The sequence below is a fragment of the Borostomias antarcticus genome (genome assembly GCF_949987555.1).
Source record: "Borostomias antarcticus genome assembly, chromosome: 16".
NCBI classification, from domain to species: Eukaryota; Metazoa; Chordata; class Actinopteri; order Stomiiformes; family Stomiidae; genus Borostomias; species Borostomias antarcticus.
In genome coordinates, this window is record NC_140249.1 from 18,431,513 (window position 1) to 18,453,940 (window position 22,428).

A 22,428-nucleotide genomic window follows, 5' to 3' on the forward strand; every position below is an offset into this window, starting at 1 on the left:
TCGATTTTTTAAACCCAGCCCTATTACCCATTGTAAACAACGCAAAAATAGCGCTAGCTTTATACAGTTTGCGGGTGGACACGCACCCTAAGAGGTTCCTCAGGCTGAGCTTGAGTGAGGGAGAGCGATAGAGGAGAAAAAGGGGAGGGAAAAAGACAGGAGAGAGGGAAGGACTGTGGAGGAGAGCTACTTGGACAGCGGTTACTACTATGACTAGCAGGCCTCTTGTTCACACCGAGAGTGTGTGTGTGTGTATTATGGGAACTAGCCTTCTACACACGCCGTAACCGTACCCCGTCTAGCCACAACCGTCATGGTCTGTCCGGGACCCCTGCGGATACCCATGCCAAATATGAATGCTGTTAGACCGACGCTGTCCGAGGAATGTCCGGACCGAGAGGCAGGCAGGCCGAGGTTACATCATTTATGTTAGATTAACCTTTATTTCAGGTTGAACCATGTCTACATTCACCGATGAAACGGCGGGGGATGTGCCAGTGAAGGACATCAACTTGAACTTCAGCCAAGTAGGAGTGGGATCACCTGGTTTGTGATGCTTCCTTTTCCTTTCATACAGCGTATTGGCAACATGATGTAGCTAGCATTAGGGCTGCTCGATTATGGCAAAAATCATAATCACGATTATTTTGATTGATATTGAGATCACGATTATTTAACACGATTATTCATTGAATTGTTTTTTTTAATCAAAAGTTTTAACATTTTCTTAACAAATGAAATTATACATTGACTTTGATAACAATTAATTTATTAAATGTTGACAGTGGCTTTTCTTTTTAACAATGTTCTTTGGATTAGATACATTTCTCCCATGGGAGACAAATAGTGAACCTTGACCTTGATAAATAAATAAATAAAAGTGCCAAAACTGATAAATAAAGAAGCTTCAAAGCATTGCCACCACCACAGAAGAAGACTACCTCGGAAAAATAATTTCACTAGGACAGAACGCGTCTAAATAAGTTATTTAATGGTAGCGCCGAGGCTTCAAAACCCAGCATTTGTTAAAATAGACCCTTTTGCTTAGGTAAGTGAAGTTTCATGTTTATCTGACACTTGTAAATATGAGCGCCTCTCCTAAATAGGCCGACACCGATTTATTTTGACGGCAAAGTGAATGCAGCAAAGGACTGTTGTCTGGCATGAGCAAGCGGAATGCGGCAACGGGACTGAGAAGGGCTACTTTGAGGGGCAGCTACGACTGCGTAGCAAATTTTACACACAGTGTCAACTTGGTCCAAATCTGTCTCCGCAAACCCATAGTGTTTCCACACCACTGACATTGTTTTAGCTCTCTTGTCCACCTCTCTTTCTGCTGCCATAATCTTCTTCTTGTCGCGTTTTGTTCGAGAGGAGCATGCATGCGCCTCACTTGACAACTCGTCTCGCTTTGAACTAAAGTGTTTGTTTTGGGGCTTTGGGGGGTGGGGGAGGGGTCAAGCACAGTATAGCTCTGCAGTGTAGGGTGCACTTGATTTGTTCAAAATCGTTTTATGGCGATTATTTTGTTTTAATGATCGTTGACAGCCCAAATCTTAATCTAGATTAAAAGCCGATTAATCGAGCAGCCCTAGCTAGCATCCTAAAAAATGCTAACCTCTAACTACTAATGCCATTGTTAACAGAGTTCCTGGTAGCTCAGAATGCCAGAGCGAGACAGGCCATCTCGCGGGTGTCCCGGGAGGAGCTGGAGGACAGGTTCCTTCGCCTCCATGAGGAGAACCTGCTCCTCAAACAGCACAGCCACAAACAGGAGGACAAGATCAAGAGGTGGGAGTCACAAACACACACACTTACACAGACACACCCCGAAACACCGACCCCTCCATATCAACCCTCTCATGCATTCCTTTTTACTGCATTTCAAAGCCAATGCCCTAGACTTTGTCGCTCAATTGTCAGAAAACCCCTTCAGCCCAACATGCATAACTATGTCCTCCCCTTGACGGTTTCTGCGGCCATTTAATTGTCTACATGTTGAGGTTTGTTCAATCTTGCCTTGTCCACAGGATGGCCACTAAGCTGGTGCGCCTGGTGAGGGACAGGCGACGGGTTGACCAGGGGGCCGGTGGCGGGGGCGGGCCCCGTCCTCTGGGGGGGCGGGACATGGAGCTGGAGGAGATGGTGGAGGAGCTCCAGGAAAAGGTCCAGCAGCTGCAGACGCAGAACGAGGGGCTTAAGCAACGTCTGCTGGCAGCCAAGCAGCAGCTGCAGGTGCAGAGCAAGAGGCCCACCCCTTACGGTCACGTCCAATCGCGCGTTAACACGGGCCGGCCAAGGAGGGAGGGCACGCCCACTCTGGATCAGATACCTCCCTCCAGAGGTGTGTCACAGGCCCTTGTCATTCTCAAGTCATTCAATTTTAACGTTGGAAACATTTGGTTTATGTTCAGTCGTCTGATTAAGAGATGAAGCGTGTTTGATATGCCTGTGTGTTTCCAGGTTTCAGGAATGTGGAGGTTGATCTGAGCGGGAAGCCACCTCAGGGTCTGCTGCCCCGATATGGACACAGCCTGCTGGACGAAGCCAGAGCTGAGATACGCAACCTGTAAAGTACCACAAATGTACTCCTCAGTGTACATTTTGTTAAGTGTTTCTATTCAAGGGGACTGATAATAATACTGATTGTGTGTGTGCGTGTGTGTGCGTGTGTGTGTGTGTGTGTGTTAGGGAAAATGTGATAGAGAGCCAACGGAGCCACATAGAGGACATGGACAGGGCCACAGAGCATCTGAGGGAACAGCTGAGGAGGAGGGAGACGGAGTATGAAGAGTCACTTCTGCACCTCAGAGAGCAGCAGACCACAGGACAAAGGTAACGCACCAATGTCCTGCTCCAAAACACAGCACCGAGCCCCCAACTGGGCACATTTTCAGAACACTTTTGTACGATGGATGATTTCTGCCCACACGTTTTTCCTGTAGTATGATACACTAGTCTTTCTCCTAGGAAGGTTGTAGCAGCGGAGTTGTAGCAGCGGAGGTGAGGCATGCGTGCCTGCCGGAATCTTCTGTTTGTGCGTGGGCAAAGATCACCCGGCCGATACATTTCTATGTGTCTACCAGTGCGATGTAACTGCACCTGCGTTTGTTATGTTGAGGCCTTTCTGCCAGTCCAAACCGCGTGTCTCTGACCTTCCCACGTTGAGATATGGCCATTTTCCCATGCCTTGTATTGGCTGTGTGTGCATGTACGGGCGAGCGGGACATGTTTGGTATTGCTGTGTTGGTTACGTCAAGCCCGTGCCGGCGCCCTCTGGTGGCTAGGTGGTGAAGTGCACGGTCGATCCTACGTACACTTTCTGCCATTTAGTAGAGATATGAAGCGTCCGTCCGTATAGCGCAAAATAATATAGTTAGTTTCTAAAGAGATAAGAAGGAGGCCTCTCTTCTCCTCCCCTCTTCTCTCTTCTCACAGCAGTGGCGGTCATATTTCTGTGCTATGTGCATATAGGGGAAACACTGATACACAGACACGCCACTCATGCCTGGTTTGTTCTGTGGTTTCTCTAGGTCCACTATCAAGGGCAACGTGGAGATGATCAGACTGCAGAAGCAGCTGGTAGAGAAGGCCAACTCCTTCACTGTCCTGGAGGGCAGATTCATCCAGCTTCAAGAGGTGAAATACCAGTCCATGTAATAGGAAACCTATTATTTCCACTATTATGTGACAGAATTCAATTGACAATTATTTACTGCCAGAGTATGAATGAATATACTGTAGACAATTGTTGTCAACACCTTAAAGAAATTAACAGGAAAACCAGTCACCATAAACAAAAATAATATTAGCCAGAGCCATACAACAGTTTTGTCTTTGAATCTTTTCAACCTGTTTAAAGTGTTGCAGAGGAATGACCATGATTGTGTTCAGAGAGCATCCTGGACAACAGTCTCAACTCTCAGCAGATCTGTTTACACAGTGCAAATGATGGCTGGCTTTGTGTTACAGAACCAGAGGACCCTGAAAAGCAGCCATGACGGCGTGATGGCGAAGGTGGATGAGCTCACTGGCCAGCTGAAGGAGGCAAGGCTGAGGAGCCTGGGGCTGGAGAGCCAAGTGCAGAACCACGCGTTCTCACAGAGGAGGACCGAGGAGGTAACAATATCTTTAACAATGATGCTAAGACAAGCCGTGATACCCACTGTCAGTTACTACTCATCCTAATATAAACGCATAGCTATAGAGGAAACTCTTGAATGTCTTCTTTCGGAACCCTCTTCAGTTGCAAGAGAGAATACATGACCTTGAGAGGGAGAGAGACCTGCTGAAGGACAACTGTGATAAACTGGTGAACAGGTGAGTTTGAATTCCAGTTACCATTTATCTTTCAAATCCTTCAAACTCCCCGCAGCACCATTAGTTTGACCGTACATACATTCGATGTTGTGCACCCAGCGCCTTTGACGTCACTCAGGAACAGAAGTGGAGGACGAGAGAACAGCAGCTGAAGTTACAGATTGCACAACTGGAGGTGGCTCTGAAGTCCGACCTCACAGACAAAAATGAGATTCTGGACAAAATCAAGGCTGAAAGAGGTACTTTTGGCCATAGACTATAGATCTTTGGGGTCTGCTCTGTACATTTTTTTTTTTTGCATTAATGTTCAACTGTCTGTTGTCTTTTAGATGTGAATGAACAATTAACACAAGAAAATAAACAGCTTCAGCTGCGGTTCCTGGAGCAGAAGCAACAGCTTGATGAAATAAAGGATCGGATGAGGTTCTATACCAAGGTACACATACAATAAGACCCTCAACTAAAAGCTGTTGTCTACACGCTTGTCTCACTGTAAACTGAATGTGCCACTGCACTCGGGACGCTGAATGTGCTTGATTGTGTTTTTTCCCTTTTAGGAGAGTGAGATGGATGTGGCAGAACTCAGCGAGGCATTGATGCTCATTAAGGTAATTAACAAAATCCCTCAGCACAAGACATTTTGTGCATCTCAGAAATACACTGAGATGAAACTGTTCAACGTTCATACTAACAAAACAATTTGTCATTGTAGTTTAGTGTGTGTTTTACAACATTTGTGGTGGCACACATAATTATTCTTTATAACATATGTGTTTGTAGATCTATTTAAAAGGTGCATATGATACTGACAACTATTGATGGGATATAAGTGTAGCTGTGATCTTCAAATTAAATTCTTCAAATAAAAATATCAAACACTTTGTAGTAAGTCTGTGTTAAGTTGATGAAATCAGACAATACCAAAATCACAAAGCTGCTCTGAATTCAGCATGGACCTCAGAAAGGAAGCACTGACTGAAACATTCCATCCTGCTACCATAGGTGCGGAAGTCTCAGAAGAATGGCGAGCTGGGGTTCCTAGAGCAGGTGGAGGAGGAGCTGCGGGGTGATACGGAGCGCTCAATGAAGGAGCTGCAGGCCACGTACGCCGAGACCATCCAGGAACTTGAGAAGACCAGGAACATGCTCATCGTCCAGCACAAAATCAACAAAGACTACCAGGTATGATATAGGTCAGACCCCTGGTATTTTGAAATATATAAACTTAATATCAATTATATTACTACTCAATTTACAAAGTGGGCATTCTCCAGGCATTGGGGTACAAAATAGAATGTCTTACCTCAGGACTACCTGGTCACTTGAAACCAAGAAAAACACTGCTGGAATGTTGGTGAAATGATTGCATTTTGTGCTCTTCTTGACCGTCAGGCAGAAGTGGAATCTGTCACTCGGAAGATGGATGACTCCAAGATTGAGTATGAACTGAAGTTGGAACGGCTTACACGGCTGGTTGATATGAGGGCTGCTAAAATCAAGAAACTTGAGGGTATAGTATTATTATTTTATTTTATTTTTTCTAATGTTGTGCTGTTCTCTCTGTTTTGTTGTTGTTTGCGTTACATTTTTCAGTTTTTTTGTCTTAAACTGATGACTTCTGTTATGAAGGCTCAGACGTTATCATAATTAGCTGGCTTAGTCATAAGGTTTAGTATAAGATAATCGAATTAGTAGATAGTTATTTCAGTACCAGTCCCCCTAGCCTAGTATAGTTTAACTTAAGTATACGCCCCCGCCCTCATTCGGATTGGTTTGTTGTTTTTCTATAATTGTATTGTTTCATTGGCTGTAAGCAAAGACGTCGTCTTTGGACGCCACAAAAATAATTGTTTAATTTCTGTGATGTGCTTGCAAGCTTTCTTGTCTTGTGGACTTCAAAGTGAACAATCAGTGGCATTGTATAGTGCAGTTGCTGGTAAGAAAATAGCAAGTAGCTAACAGTTGGTTTGATTAACTAACCAAAACGTACCGCCCAACCCCCCCGAAACATCTAGTTAATTTATGTGGTCCAACTTCTCTTTGGTCGCAGCACCGATAGGGTGCAGGGCACAGGTACAACTAGCTCAGTTCTATCTAGACCTAGTATGGATGATATAGCTAGACTAAGTGCAGGAAGCTTCACCCAACCTTGAAGGAGTAGCAGGTCTAGCTCAACTGACTCGGTAGGGCTGACTTGACTCGGAATTGACCAAACAGATCTGGCGCAAATAGCTCCATATGATCTAGAAGGAGCATCAACTCCGTATCATCTCGAAGGAGCATCAACTCCGTATCATCTTGAAGGAGCTTCAACTCTATCATCTAAAAGGAGCTCAAACAATTCTGTATCATCAAGAAGGCGTGAAAGCTGCTGGACATACTCAGACAGCATGCTGTGACTGCAGAGGAAGCAGCGTGACGACGGGATGAAATCGCACTTGAAAGAGAACGCATACAGGCTACAGCTGCTCTTGAAAGAGAGCTTAATAGGCCTCAACTACAGAGGAGGCAGCGCGAGTCGCTCTTGAAAGAGAGCACATACAGCCCAACCCAGCCCGCCACACGAGCATGGCAGATATACCACTATGTCGAAGTAGGACAGGAGGCGTTTCATTCTACAGGAGCAGTGTGAGAACGCTCACACTTTTTTCTGCTGTTCTATATCCAGAGAAAATGCTCCACTTCCCCACATTGCACAAATCAGGCCTACAAATCAGTGAGGTGATGATGAGATTTGTAGACACATTAAAACAAACTTTGCCACTAGGTTTGACGAGTTCAGAAGTGATGAGATTTTTGAAGGACCCTTTCCTTTATGAGAATGTTGAGGGAGAGTTCCCATTGAAAGCAAAGGAGCTGGTAACATCACTGAATGAGGCGTCTTTACCACTCAAACTCATTGACATTCAGTCGTCGGATGACCTGTGACAGTCATTCCAGCTAGCAGGTTATGAAAAGTTCTGGACTCATGAAGTCAGCCATGAGAAATTCTCTCATTGAAGGCGTCTTGCGCTTTTTATCAGACTGTGAGTGACGAGGCCTTTGCTACGGTCCTCACAGAGATAGACGGAGTATAAGCCCCTGGGTTACCTGTCCACCGATGTAGCAGACATAGATCCTGTGACCCTGAACTACCTCCTTATGGGGTGGCTAGACCCTACGGTCCCCCAGAGTGTCTACAGCCAGTCAGAAATCCAAGGCTGACGGATGGGGAGACTCAGCCAAGTGTTCGCAGACCAGTTCTGGTCCCACTTCATCCTCTACCATCTACCTTCACTCCAAGCCAGGCAGAAGTGGCTCAAAGACAGACAATCTAACAGGAACGGTGGTGAAGATCGGGGATCTGTCACTGCCAAGAACCGTGTGACCTGTGGGTCAGAAAATCGTGGATTTTGGACTTAAGTCACTTGGACGCAAGTTATTTCGTCGCGAGTTTCATCGTTCAACAGAGCATCTGACTCAAAATCTTTGCTCAAAAGAAGAACAGTCTAGACGGAGCCATGAGAGACAGCACGAGAGCATAAGAGCACATCAATCATCATCAACCTGTCCGCATTCGGACTCTCCCCACCAAAGTCGACCAACAAAACTGGTACCATAGTTTAGATTTAGACATAGGAAGTAGTTAGGTTTAATCATAGGTTTTACAGAAATTTAGCATAGGGAACTAGCATAGTATTGTGTTTATGCTTTATTATTTATTGTAAAGTTGATTGTTTTATTGTTCCACTGCCCCATTAGTTATTGTCCACTTTAATTGATAAGACCATAGAAGGGCCACCAGGGGATGGTGGCTAGCCTCTTAGATTAGTTTAGTTAGATTAATATACAGTAGATGTACAGTATAATATTAGTTTAAATAAGTAGGATTACATAACCCCCCTTAATTTTGTAGCCCCGGTGACACCTTCTCTCGCTTCACCCCTCACAGCCCAACTCAAGGATGTCGCTTACGGCACCAAAGCCCACATCTTCAAACCAGACATCACCGACAGTGATGTAGCCGACGAGTTCGATGAAACCGTCCACCTAGAGCGCGGGGAGAACCTTCTGGAGATCCACATCGGCAGGGGGTCCCTTTCCGCCGTCGCCCTAGCTACTCTCAGCGACTCTGAGCCCTCCACTTTCTGCACCTACGCCTTCTACGACTTCGAGCTGCAGGCTACCCCGGTGGTTAAAGGCGAGCGACCGATGTACGGCTTCACGTCACAGTACGTGGTGGGTGTCGACGATCTCTTCCTACAGTACCTGCACACGGGTTCGGTCACACTAGAACTGCAGCTGGCCAGGGGGATGGACTTCCAGACTGTGGCTGCCGGACAGCTACGACTGCAGCAGCTGCTGGACAACGAGGGCAAAGTGCACGGGACCGTGCAGCTGGTTGGTGAGTGGACTGGGTTCCGAAACGTACCTTTAAAAAAAAAAAAAATGTAACCTTTATTTAGCCTGGCCAGTCGATTAAGAACAAAGTCTTATCTACAATAACCACTTGACTTTCCTCAATTGTAGTTTTATTCCTATTGTAGCAGATTTCTTTTGCATCTACATATTCTGAGTTGTTGAACTCTAGTCTGACTTGTGCTGGTAGGCTCTTTGTCTCAGTCAGTTTATCAAATGTATTCCACTTTTTATGAGGTGTGGCCGGGGAGGTGCAGTCCTTTGGCTCTGTTGACTACTGGGCCAGGCTGCGAGTTCCTATGGAGCAGGCTATCCGCCTGTACAAGGAGAGAGCAAAGGCCCTGGGCTACCTCAGCTCTGCTGACAATCAAGACAGACAGGTAGAGGTTTATTTATGCGGTAACACTGCGAGTGCTTTGTCATGGATATTGGCACTGCTGTACTGCAGTCGCAGGCACATGAGTGCAGCTCTAGAACCGTAGCTAGCAAAGCTGTGCCAATATCCACGATAATGGAATTGGCTTAATGGAATATTGGAACTAGCAGCACAAATGAATTAAGTCATCTGAGGAACGTTTTAGTTCCAATACGCAGACTGCTAAAAAATTCTAGTTTAATATATTTCTTGCTCACAATATATTAAAGGCAAAGTTTTAGAAAGACATGCAAATGACACAAGCGAATTAATAGACAAGTTAGAGAGATGCCACAATGAGATCGACAAAGCCAACAACATCATGGGCAGTGTTTCAACAGGACAAAGTCAGAAAACATCATCAACCTTAAAGGAGAATTCTATTCTATTCTAAGAAGGTCTATGATTTCGTAGCCTCTAAACACATGTAATATGTGTCTTGTTTACAATGAACTTTTTAAACCAAACCAAAAATGTTCATTATTTTTAGTAATAAGTTCAATAAACTGAATGTGGTGGTTACAGACGCTGTTATTTTGAAAGACTCAATTGACCAGAATGCATTGCACGAAACTGAGCTATCGGGAGGAGATGAACGCAGTTGGAATTCGGCAGTAGTAGCCATCATTATCTCTCGAGCGAGCATTTCTCACTCAGAACATTTGTCAGACCCTGTATCTAGCTATATTTGCTATTTAAGAAAAACACAGACAATGCCAAAATACTGTGCAATTTGTGGAATCAAGGATGTACCTTTACATTTCCGACTAAACCATAGAACTTCCTGAAATCAACCGTTCAACAACTGTTCAAAGCGGTTAACAGCCCATGACGTTGTCTTGGCTGTGTTGATCCCATAGCTGCTAACTTGTCTAGTAACTCACTTGTGCCATTTGCATGTCTTTCTAAAACTTTGTCTTTAATATATTGTGAGCAATAAACATTGCTGCTTCTCTCTAATGCCGGGGTCAGACTACAGGATTTTTGGGCCGATTTATCCCTGATTCACCCCTGACAATCGGAGGAGAAATCTGGTCTGGAACGTTGGTCGGGGCCGATGATCGGTTCAGATTATCTTGTAATGTGAGGGGTTTACAGATCCAATCTTATACCTCCCGATCGGCTCGATTTCGAAATTGGTTAGGATTTTAAATATCCTGTAGTTTGAGCCTGGCATAACCCTTATAGTTCTTCACATTTGCTTGTTTTTCTTCTTGTCTTTCTACATCCATCACGTCATGATACAATGTCTCAAAGTGGAGTGATACTTTTACTGGTGATTTTACTGTTGATACTGTATATTGTGGATATTAGCACAGCTCCGAATGCGTCTTGCCCAATCACAATGCGCGGTCGGAACTAGCTGTTGTATAAAATGATATCAAACACAGAAAATCAAGTAGTATCTTGAATATCGATATGTGTATTAGAAAGGTCATTGTTATTTTAGGTGTTAGAATATTGACAAAAACATTGTGCTCACAAGCATTAACAAAAGCACTATCACGTTCAAAGGAAATCCCAATGTATTGTTCATGTGAGTATGTGAATTAAAGCCTTCGCATCTGTCTGAAAACAGGCTTCCACCACAATCCTAACACTATCACCTGACTCCAGCCTGAACGAGCTCAACATCACCATACGCTGCTGCAGCAACCTAACGTCCCAGCACGGCTCCCGCCAGCCCAGCCCCTACGTGGTCTACAAGTTCTTTGACTACCCAGACCATGACACCTGCATTGTACCTGACTGCGGCAACCCCCAGTTAGAGGACCACATGTGCTTCCCGGTGCCCATGGACGCAGACCTGGACAGCTACCTGAAGACATGTGCCCTGCAGCTCTATGTGTTTGACGACCAGGACTCCCAGAGTGAGCTGTACCTGGGCAAGGCTAGGGTGCCCCTGCTGTCTCTGGCCCATGATAAGGCCATCACCGGTTAGTGCTACTCTCATAACCCATTGTTGGTGAGGAAGATTTTGATGTGGCTAATGCATTTATTCTAACCAGTGTACAATAAACCCAGTAGAATACCTGGTGTTGTAGCTTAGATTTGATCTCTTATCACTGAGCTTCCATCTTGTGTGTTTGCATGTCCTCAGGGACGTTTGAGCTGACCGATCCTTCGGGTCTCCCCAGCGGACATATTGACGTCACTCTAAAGTGGAAGTTCACCTACCTCCCTCCACCTGGCTCCACCATGACAGCGGAGCAGGCCAAGTTTGTCCCCAAAGAGATGCCCGTGAAGCTGACGCCGAAAGCAGAGGAGAATAGTGTGGAGGAGAAGGAGAAAAGGGTAGAGGAGAAAAAGGACGAAAAGGAGAAGGTAGATGAAGAGGGAGGAAAGGAGGAGGAGGAGGAGGTAGTGAGGACAACAAAGGAGGAAAACCGAGCTAAAACTCTTCCTCCTCTTCCTCCTGCTGCTGCTGCTGAGGTACGGACCGGATGTGGAGAGGACCAAGTTCACTGGTTCACATTCAACACTCATTAATGTGTCCTGCTTAAGTTTGTTGTTGTTTTGTTTGATATCAGACATTTTATTTAGCCTCGTAAGACCATCCTGGTCGTGTGAGCTCACATTCTTTTACTCTTCACGGATCAGTCTGGCAATGCTGAAGAGAATATAAATATGCCGATGCTTTTGAGTAGGGCTGCCCCCAGAAAGTCGACGAGTCGAATGATCAGTCGGAGACCCTAAAGTCGACTAAGATTATTGAAGTCAAGCAGTGTTTTTTTTGCTCCACTGCAAACTCCACTCCACTGATGCGCTGATGGGCTAATACTGTACAACTCACCTGCCTTGTGATTTATATAGGACAGGCCAATCATTTGCTTTAGACCTAGGCTATTACTGTAGCTATTTGTTGGTCGGTAAAATTAGACTTATAGCAGAGGGAAGAAGGCAGGAATCCTCCTCTCGGCTGTGCGCCTAGCCTACTGTGCGCCAGCAATCACACGCATTTCCCAAAAGGAATATCGCAACTTAAAACTGCTTAAAACTGCTAGATCAATCTTCTAGTATTAACTAAGATATCTGCTGGAAACATATTTTTTCCCATAAACAGATTGAACTCCTAACGCCCGCAAAAATGTTTCAGTGACAGCCCAAACATTTCCTGGTTGACTACTGCCTAGCACAGGCAGCCTATTCGCCCTTCAAATGCACAGTTGAGGAGACTATCATCAAATCGCCCAACCCTCATGTAGGATTTCTTTTCAGTGTTGCCAGACCGATCTGTGCAACAGAATGAGTTCACATGATCAGGATGGTCTTATGAGACTACATTTTATTAGCTACTGGAGATTACTGCTAGGATATTATTGTTGGAGTTAATGGATATGTTGATGTACAGTAAATGAAATATGCAAAAGTTTTGGTCACCATTCAGATTCATCTAAAAATTTTGTGACTTAGGTGGAACTGCAGTATATTGTTAGAGAAAGAAAAAAAAACGATTCATACTATTAGTTGATAGAGGATATCTTTATTTGTTTCCTGTCTCCAGCTTCCACAACCAAAACCCAGACAGAGGATTCTGTTAAAAGACAAGACAGCAACCAAAAAGGTCTCTTTTGTGGATGCTACTGCTCCTGAAAAACAAGTAAGAATGACAGCATAATCGTGCATGTGTATTAAAGCCCCTCTAGAAGCAGAAATATTTTCAATGATGATATTTTCTAAGGTCAAGGAGAGGGGTCCATTGAGTGCCAGTGTGCCTGAAACAGAGAGAAAGGAGACATCCCAGCTTCCACCCCTCCCTAAGGTATCTAACTCCTATCCTAACCATACCCCCTTTTGATAATAGAAGAAGCATTTATCGCTTATCCCTCATACTTTGGAATTGTAAATGTGAATTACAATGTGACATAATATGGGAGAACAAACCCCTGCACCCCCAGTAGCTCTCCAGGATCCAGGGGTTGGAGAACCATGTTTTCATAGTATTTCCACTTCCCATGCTCTCTGAGGTGCCTGGATCAGAATGACTGCCTATATGCTATAGAATGACAGAAATTGCTGTCATTGCAGCATCCTCATCTCGCGAACTCACATTCTGTTTTTCACCCAAATCAGTGTGAACACTCTCCTTATAGTCTAGCGACAAGTTCTCAAAAAAGTCTTACATTTTCGAGATACCCCTACCTGAGTTAGAACAAAACACAACAGTGTTTTTTCATATCCCATATGTCTCCCATTAATTAAATTAGTTGCTGAGGACTTTTATATTGTGCCGAATTTGTTTTTTGGGCTATTCTTTAGATCTACCCCAATCTCTGAAAAAGAGCCAAATTAAGCCAGTCTGAATAGGGGATTGATAATAAAAAAGCCCATAATTTGAGAATGCTCACTGTTATCTTCATCAGATTTGCTGAGGTATGTACCAGGTGTCTGCCCTATGTTGTATGCCCATCACAGTCAGAATGTAACCTGCCAAGTCTTTTTGAAAGTGCCTGCCCTTTTCCAAACAGTTTACCACGGATTGTTCCCAGATGATTATGCAAAGCACACCATCTGACGCGTCAGGTTAGTTTTTTAGGGTTCCGAGCATAGAACTCTCATGTGTTCCACAGGTTGTTGTGGCATCCCAGGTGGCAGCCACACCTCAGAGCACCACTGAGGAGGATGATGATGATGATGATGAGGAAGAGTCTCACTTCTCTGAGGGCCAGGTGATCCCAGCGAGCTCTCAGTCCATCTCCGACGAATCCCAAATCTCTGAGGAGATTATCGAAGAGGAAGACTGTAGGTATCAGTATTATAACCAAGAAGAGTGGCATTCTGTTTATTTCTTGCTAGAATTTATAGAAGATATCAATAATAGGTTAGCCATATTTGCTTGCTTTCTCTCTTAGCTGTGGATCAATTTCTCCATCATGTTACACTCCTTCTAGTTAACCTGCATATCCTGGATAGGAACAGACCCGCACTTTGAAATCTACTTTTCCAGCACACTCAAATTCCCTCATGGATGCATGGGAAACAAATACTCAACTGTGTTTGCCTTCTTTTTCCCTTCAAGTGCAAATGGTCAGTGTTGTTGTTTTCTGACAATACGTCCTGGCCAGAAAAAAACATAAATATTGAATTGCGGCTGCCAATAATCTTTAGACTTGGGAGAGCTGAAGCCATAAATGTTAATGGCGACCTTGTGTGTGAGAGAGAGAGTGAAGGCTCATTTAAAACTCCAGCTATGTTACGTCTCACTAAGTATCTGTCAGTGGTACTCACCAGCAGCAGCGATGCCGATAGGAAACGCTGCTGGGAACAGACTAGTACACCAACTGTCAATGTTTATCATTCTCTGTTGGTTCCCAGTGTTCAGTACAAGTGTTAAGATCCTCTCTGTTGGCAGGGATTTCATTTCTACTCGTGTTTGTTGTTTTCCTTTTCCTGTTACTATTCTTGCTGTTGTGTTTCAATGGAATGCTGTTGTTCATTATGCCTTTTCTAATCTCAAACTATTCTCGCGTTCTGTCTCTCTCTCTCTCTCTCTCTCTCCTCCCTTTTCCACTCTTCTGCTTTCACCCCCAGACATAGAGGAAGCCCCGGGTGCGGAGGGGGATCAGAGTGAATCAATCCTCTCCGACAGTGATGACTGTATCGTTCCTGGACAGTCCTCCACGGGAAGAAAGGTGGATGAGAAAGAGAGCTGCCCACCCTCTATTAACCTTGAAGCCCCCAGTCAGGATAGTGGTGGAGTGTTAGCGTTGGTAGTGGTCGGAGGGGCTGTATCAAGGTTACGGGGCTTGTTGTGTTTTTATATCAAGGCCGTTGTGGATGTACATTGGGCCTGTGACGAGGAGCTGGGGAGTACACAGCAATGTAGGCCAATCTTTAGCTTCGGAAAAGCAAGTTGAACTTTGTCTGAGTTTGTTGCGTTTTGAACGATTTTTATTGTTCTGGTGCTATACTTTAGGTGTGTACAGTAGAGTATACTTTAGTTTGAGCCTAATTCTTACCAGCACACAAACAAGAGAAAACTAAATCAAAACCCTGCACTAAAAGATGACATTTCCTATATTTTGTCCCACTGAAAAGGCACCACACCGCAATCAGAGACAAAGTAACGGCAAAGTTCAGCCCACTGCAGCTTTGTTCGTGTTGTAGCATTGATTGTGTTCGGCAGGAAGGCCTGGAATCTTTCTACTACTTGCTGCCACTCTTCCACTGTGTCCGGGCACTGGGAAACAAGACAATACAATGTGTCATGTTATTTATTTGGACCCTGAAATGATTGAATTGTATAACCCATGAAATGTACAGGCCACTGATTGTCCAGGTGGGGCTAATCCCTCCATTCACGTTTATCCTATGTGATTTGGCATGATTGCACCCAATTCTCTGCCATTGTCATCCACATTATGCCAGGAAGTGTGATTTTAGCATAGAGATGGCCCATCAGCATCTGATTTTATCATGGGGGGGGGGGGGCATCACCATAGCCTGCATTGTGAAGGAATGGACTTCCATTGTTGTCCAAATGCGTACAGACTGCACTATACACATCAACATATCTTAAAAAGAACACATACCTGCATGTATTTCTCTTTTAAAACCTGGTAGATTTCAGGAACGAGTTTTCAGATTGCCGACTCTCCGACACACTTGCCTGCTTTCCCTGTAAATATTAACAAAGCACGTAGCACACAAGTTTAAGCACTTGCGCTTATCAAACCATAAAAAACATAATACACAAACTGAAAAATGCTGTAACGTTAATGTAACTAAACCTTTAGCTTACCTGTTACCTCACCAAAAAACACCGTAATCATCAGACGTTCACATCAGATGTCCATGATGGCCAGCAGTTTGGCCACAACAATTTGCCCCTGGGGATCAATAAAGTATCTATCAATAGAAGACAATCCCAGTTTTCCATGATGACCAGTCCCGTTTGTTTCCCCAGACGTCGGAGCGCATGCGCATGGAGATCGTGTCTCTGAGCTTGCGTCCGGACTCGCGGGCGGCCAGGGACAGCAGCGTGGTGCGTCTGTTTGTGGAGTACTCCCTTCTGGACCTGCCCTCCGAGGAGACTCCTCTGTCTCTGCCCAAGCCCCCGCCTGGCAAGACCACCCACTACAACTACAGCAATGGTAAGAGGAGACCGGGGAGAACACGTACTACGGACACACAAAATGGTGCACACGCATAAACGCACACATGCTGTTTGCCAATGCCGGAAAAATACAGAAAATGTTTATTGCAGCAGTTGTCAGGAGACGCAACAGAGAATGAGTACACGCGCCCACACACGCACTCACATATACTGTAGGTACCCACTACAGAGAAACCGCTCTAATTAAAGCAATGGTATTCTACAACCAGTGCATAGTCAAAGGTATTATATACGCACGTAACCATTTCAGAATTCCATGCATGGATGCTCTCAAGCACGCAAGCTCTCTCCAGTGACCAATTTAAGTTGCCAAAAACTGACAGTAGATGAAGCAACTTCCTCACTGTGTCAGATTTGATTCAGTAACCCTCCTTATTTTCCCTCCCTGCCAGTGATTCCTGTGGATGTAGAGACTAACAAGACGAGACGGGAGATGTTGAAAGGGGTACTGGAGGGACGCAATCCACAAATGGAAAGGTAAGAAACCTCTAAACCTGTCTCTCGTCTTTGAACCCGATCCGAATGTGCAGGTGTGTTTTTGACTGGAGTAAACAGACCTGAAACAATGTAGCAGTTCATTTAGTTTTAGAGTGTATCGCTGTGATATGCTACTCTATGGGTTGGTGGTAATGGCAGACTAGGTCAAAGACATGACTTCCGATGGCCTTTTTTGACCCCTTTGTGCGTTGTGATCGGCATATGATTGACTTTGCCTGAATGATGGTTCACTGTGATTGGCCATGCCTGACCCCTCCTTTGTGTTTTGTGATTGGACAGTATCAGATTCACGGTGGTCAGCGAGCCACCAGAAGAGGAGGAGCAGGAGAGGGAGTGTGAGGATGTGGGCGTGGCCTACCTGAGGATCCCTGATATCGTAGAGAAACAGCAGGACCTGATTGAGACCTGCCTCAACAGTCAGTAATCAACTTGAAATGTCTTGGCATTAATTCGTCAATCTTTTTCAAATGCTTTTTCATACATTTGCCTTAAAGGAAATGTGAAGTTGTCACACCATGTTGCATGTCTGGGACGGGGGCGCCATCTTGTGAGGCTGTTGGTGAATTGACATAGACAAAAAAGCCTCCCACTCATAGCTTCAACTCATCAACAGAGATCCTCACAAGATGGTGCCACGTCCCAAGTGTGCCAACATGCATGACATAGCTTGACATTCTCTATTACCCCTCTCACTCTCTCCCTCTGTAGTTGTGGATGTGGTGGACAGCAGTGTGGTGGTGGGCAGTTTGACCGTGTCTGTGGAGGGACTGGAGGCACTACAGTCTATCATGGAAGACCCTGACCACGACTACACCCCTGTCTCTTCCTTGGAGACAAACACTTAGGACTCATCACCCCACAGTCACATTTCAGTAGCACTAAATAAAACCAAGTTTATTTCATAGAGCTTACCTTGGATAATATGGGCCTTTATTTCAATAGTAATATTTTATCATTTGGTGACAAGGTAGGTCTATTAACTTCAATAATGCTTGCAGTGAAAATATCTGCCAGTACTGGAAATGCTGGTTGAAGCCTATTCATTGGTTAATGTGGTAACCTCATGAGATTGGTGGTTTTTCCAATCACATTTAACCACACCTTCCATTGGCTGGTGTCATTAGAATTTGTGGCCTGTTGCAGTAGATGTGTGAGTTAGGTGGACCTCTTGATTTGTGTTCAAGATTGACAGTCACTGGCACTTTCAAAATTATACCTCAAATAGGAAGTAATTTCAAATATCAATGAATGTGTTTTTTTATGGGATTATGCCATGGGCTAGTCTGAATTTCAGTCTAGAAGTAGATAGGCAAACTGTTATTAATGTTTTTGCTTGTTTGATGCGTTGTATTTAACTATAATAAAACATTTTACACTATCCTGTTTGTATGTTAGTAACACTATCTTCCAAATTGTTTTGCATGGATACTTTTATTTATTTATTCAATTATTTATCATTTTAATTAAGACTGTAAACAACTAAATCCTAAGGAGAAAGGTAGACCCGCTTTCTGGAATTTCCGCTGCGCATCGGATTGTGGGTCAGAATAGCCAGAAAAGTCTGCTGGCTTGCATACTGCAAAATATGACCGGATGTAATCTGACACCCTGGTATTTTTGCCATACTGCATGTGGCATGCTATGTATTGAGATATACTACATCCTTTTTGTGCGTGGCTGTAAGCCAGCGCACCTACTATAGCGTTTGTCCAGTTATCACTCCCTTACTCCGTAACTCCGGACAATGTTGGTCTGCATTTCTCTGTTGGCACCACAAGAGGCAGTAGTCCCAGCACACCAAAATCAAGAAGGACACCAAAACCAACCCACTGATCTCCACTGCACAAGTAGAGCAGTGGTGAGAGCATTGGACTTCCACCTGGGAGACGGGTTCAAGACCCGGTGGGGATGACTTAATGGGACTATATAATGGATGTATTAATAGAACTGGATACAGCCACTCCATTCACTGACCGCTGTCAAAAATGAAGCCCTATTGAACCGCGCCATCTTGGCAAATTTGTAGTCATTTGACTATTTCAGGTGACTTTTGTACTTTTGCAGTTGTGCTTTTCTGGCCTACTCACGTCCAGGAACAAGTTCACAAAATGTAGACGCATGTTCCCGGCTCTCCCCGCTTTGATTTAGCAATGAAAACTGGTTTGCATATTAACCTGTTTTTGTCAAATATATCCATTGGAGACATTTTTTTTTATCCAGGCATCTTGATAAGCTATAATTAATCTGTTAAAACTAAGATGCCTGGATAAAAAAAGAATGTCTCCAATGCAAGGCTCCGAACCGGTTCAAGGAACGGAAACGAAAACCGAAAACGAACGGTATTTTACGAGGAACAGAAACGGCAACGAAAACGAAATGGTCTTTAATTGTTCCAGAACAGAAACTTTAATTTGAAATCTTTAAAACCGGTTAATAACGTTATTTTTTCGTTCTTTGTAGTAGGCCTATATAACTTAAAAATAATTGTAAAAAAGAATAAAGCTGAGCCTTTTATGGCCGAATAGGCTAAATTAAATTAATTAAATTTGTAGCCTACATCTTGTCCTGTTTTTGTAATGTAGCCTAGGCCTAGCAAAGATATCAATGTGATTTATTTTGTTTAATTGAAGAAGAGTAGGCTAGCCTATAGCCTGTAATGTTTCAGTAGGCTAAAACTAGATTTCACATAAAGACCGCGGATGTCAGAGAGGGCAATAACGTTCGAAGGCAAATTTATTCCAACATTGGTCCACAAAGAATGATGCAAATAATAAAGTGAAAGAAATAGTAGCCTACTGTGCAAATATAATGTTTTATATGGACCTGCGTGTGTGCAATAAAGTTCCTCTATCTATTCAGCGGAAGCCAATTTTCACTCGTTGCGCATCTCGCTCCAAGTATGGTTTGGCTATTTAAAACACGGAGTACAGTTGCTTGGATGTATACTAGTATGCATAAACCTATGTTTTGTGAATTTAATGGTCTGCCTCCTTCAGAGTTCAACTCGGCAATTAGGCTGTGAAAGCGAGCGCGCCTCTTGGAATCTAGTCGTAGCTTATTGTTGCACAGATTTCTGTCACGTCTTGACTTTCACAAACCAAATGATTAGGCTACATTAATTAATTTGAGCACACTTTAGTGACAATGTGCCGTGCACCCCTGATCATTGAATAGCATAAGTTAAACTACTATAATATTAAAGACCGCTACATACGTATTACGCGTATAGGCGCCAAATCCGGAGCTCCCATACAAAAGGAACGCAGCATAAACAATAGGGATTGCGCAGATGAATGAATGAGGTGACTAATTATTTATAAATAAATAAAAACAAACAATAGGCCTACAGGCGCAGAATAAAATAGCTTGCAGCAACAGTACAAGAAAATATTTGTACAAGAAATACTGTAGGCCTATAGAGTCTTAATAGGCTAACACCCCCGGAACGGTGAACGGAACGTTATTTTTCGTTCTTAACCGGTTCAGGAACGCTATGTTGGTGGCGGAACATGAGAACGGAAACGTTAAATATTCTGGTTCTGCTCGGAGCGAACCGATTGAAAAATAATTTCGTTTTTAAGCCCTGCTCCAATGTATATATTTGACAAAAACAGGTTAATATGCAAGCCGGTTTTCATTTCATTGCATTTCACATAAACGTGAACTTGTTCGTGGACGCGCGTAGGACAGAAAAGCACAACTGCGCAAGTACAAAAGTCACCGGAAATAACCAAATGACTACAAATTTTGCCAAGATGGCGCGGTTCAATAGGGCTTCACTTTAGATTTCGAATCCTGGGGACCTGCACTATACCCCAAACCTCCACATGTCCTTTCACTCCAACCTTTACCTGACCTTTACTTTACTTGACCTTATAGGTCATCCTGTCCCAACCCTTATTCTAACCCCAACCAACACTAGGAACTGGAAGAAGGACACCAAAACCAACTCCACCACTACTCTAAATTCAGCCTTTTTATCCCTTACCTAAATTCCACAAGTAGAGTAGTGGTCAGAGCATTGGACTCCCACATGGGACATTCTCAGAGATTACCGTCTACTTACTTCACCACCTAAAGGGAAGTGCATATAATGACCTTTGTCCAGAAACAGAAGTTGAACCAATTGCAGCAAAATAGCTAACGTTACAGGAATCATCAGTGTAACTGCTTTAGCCACTGACCGCTACCATTAGTTGTTGTGAGCTCATGAGCTAACTGGCTATCCCACTCTTATTGTGCTGGATTAGCATTGGAAGTATTGGGACCAGGGACGTGCTGGGACGAAAAAACGGCCCTGGAGTCCTGATCCAGCCGCCTCTGTATATATAACAAGGGGGGGGGGGGGACCTACAGATGGCCAGCATGGCCGTGATTGGGACTGATGTGTCCAGGTGACAAGACCTATCTTAATTTATCAGACATTATTTCATGTCATTTCAATTCACAGCTATTTCAGTGGCATGACTAGCTTCCGTCCTACCAGTCCTGAACAGAAACAAGCCAGCCACACACATAAGCCAGGCTGGACCTGGCCTGGTTTCTGCAAGACACTCAATTTAAACATTCAAATGTTCATTGGGAGATGAGGTGTTCACCGTGCTACATAAATGTTTTGCAGACTTGCAATAAGAAAAGCCAATGTTCTGAGCCCTTCGATCATCACATTTTACCAGCTTGTATTACCACATTTAATGATAGAGGAATATGGTATGGTTATTCTTATCCACCATGTCAATGCCTTCACGGTGGGTAATGGGGGCCTCTGCTGGTGACTTTATACATGCTCTTTATTGGGGTAACTGTTTTCAGAATTAATGTCACTCAACTAAAATAATATCCCTATACATCACACTAATTAGCTAACTTTAGCTTAATCTAAAGCTACAGGCAACCAATTCCTTCGCAAAAGTGCTTCGTTCTCCTGACAGTAAAATTCGCACACATGAGACTTTTATTTTGAAGGATTACTTTTACTTCCGGTTCTTTGCGTTCAGTACATCCCTTAATACATCCATGGTACAGTCACAAGTCGTCTTTTCTTTGAATGGGACAAATGAAAATGGAAATACCAAACGAAAAAGGGATCCCGTTTTCCGACTGTTTTATTTGATTTTCAATGTTCATGGTCATTGGAAATACGGACTGAAAAGGGTCCGTATTTCTGGTCTAAGATACTGATTCTGCAGTTCGTTTAGCCCTATGAAGGCAGTAAAATAACAATTATTTTATTAGTGAAAGACACATTTTGCCCTGTTCATGTGTTAATACATGGATGTATTAAACTAAATACACCCGGAAGTGACATTACCATTTGAATGACTCGTTTTTCATCCATTCAAGGTTTGAAACGCACAGTTTGTGGGCGTGAGCTCCTTTACGCTCATTCTTTATTCTCCATCTACGTTTGGTCAAAAAATAAAATGTCTCTTGAGCATAAGCCTAGTTTAGTACGTCCATGGCGTAAGTTGTTTTAAAAAGCCTTTAACGTAAATATACTGCGCATAGTAGTAACTGTCAATCAAAGGGCATTTAAATGGCTACACTGTACACAACAGTGTATCTTACTGCTCACACGAAGATACTTTGTAATCAACTGAGCTAAAGTTGACAGTGATCTGGAGCTACGTGCTCATTACACCGAATTTGATTGTCAGTACCAGCCATTGGAATAGTCAAA

The 22,428-nt window shown here is 43.8% G+C and overlaps 1 protein-coding gene across 2 annotated transcripts; it reads left to right on the forward strand.

Moving 5' to 3' along the window:
- Window positions 1–440: 440 nt before the first annotated feature.
- rpgrip1l (RPGRIP1 like) lies at window positions 441–18,015 on the forward strand. Of its 2 annotated transcripts, none has more exons than XM_084451155.1 (25): window positions 441–546; window positions 1,647–1,791; window positions 2,031–2,344; window positions 2,464–2,569; window positions 2,692–2,835; window positions 3,534–3,639; window positions 3,973–4,119; window positions 4,247–4,320; window positions 4,420–4,559; window positions 4,650–4,756; window positions 4,878–4,928; window positions 5,323–5,502; window positions 5,713–5,830; window positions 8,252–8,704; window positions 8,956–9,098; window positions 10,713–11,070; window positions 11,235–11,566; window positions 12,639–12,734; window positions 12,816–12,896; window positions 13,705–13,876; window positions 14,666–14,766; window positions 16,041–16,227; window positions 16,643–16,727; window positions 17,028–17,164; window positions 17,457–18,015. In XM_084451155.1, the coding sequence occupies exons 1-25, from the start codon at window positions 459–461 to the stop codon at window positions 17,591–17,593; spliced, it is 4,002 nt and encodes a 1,333-aa protein (XP_084307281.1). In that variant the 5' UTR covers window positions 441–458; the 3' UTR covers window positions 17,594–18,015. The 2 variants fall into 2 exon arrangements, with proteins under 2 accessions (XP_084307281.1, XP_084307282.1); XM_084451156.1 differs by having other exon boundaries at window positions 11,235–11,458.
- Window positions 18,016–22,428: the final 4,413 nt, after the last annotated feature.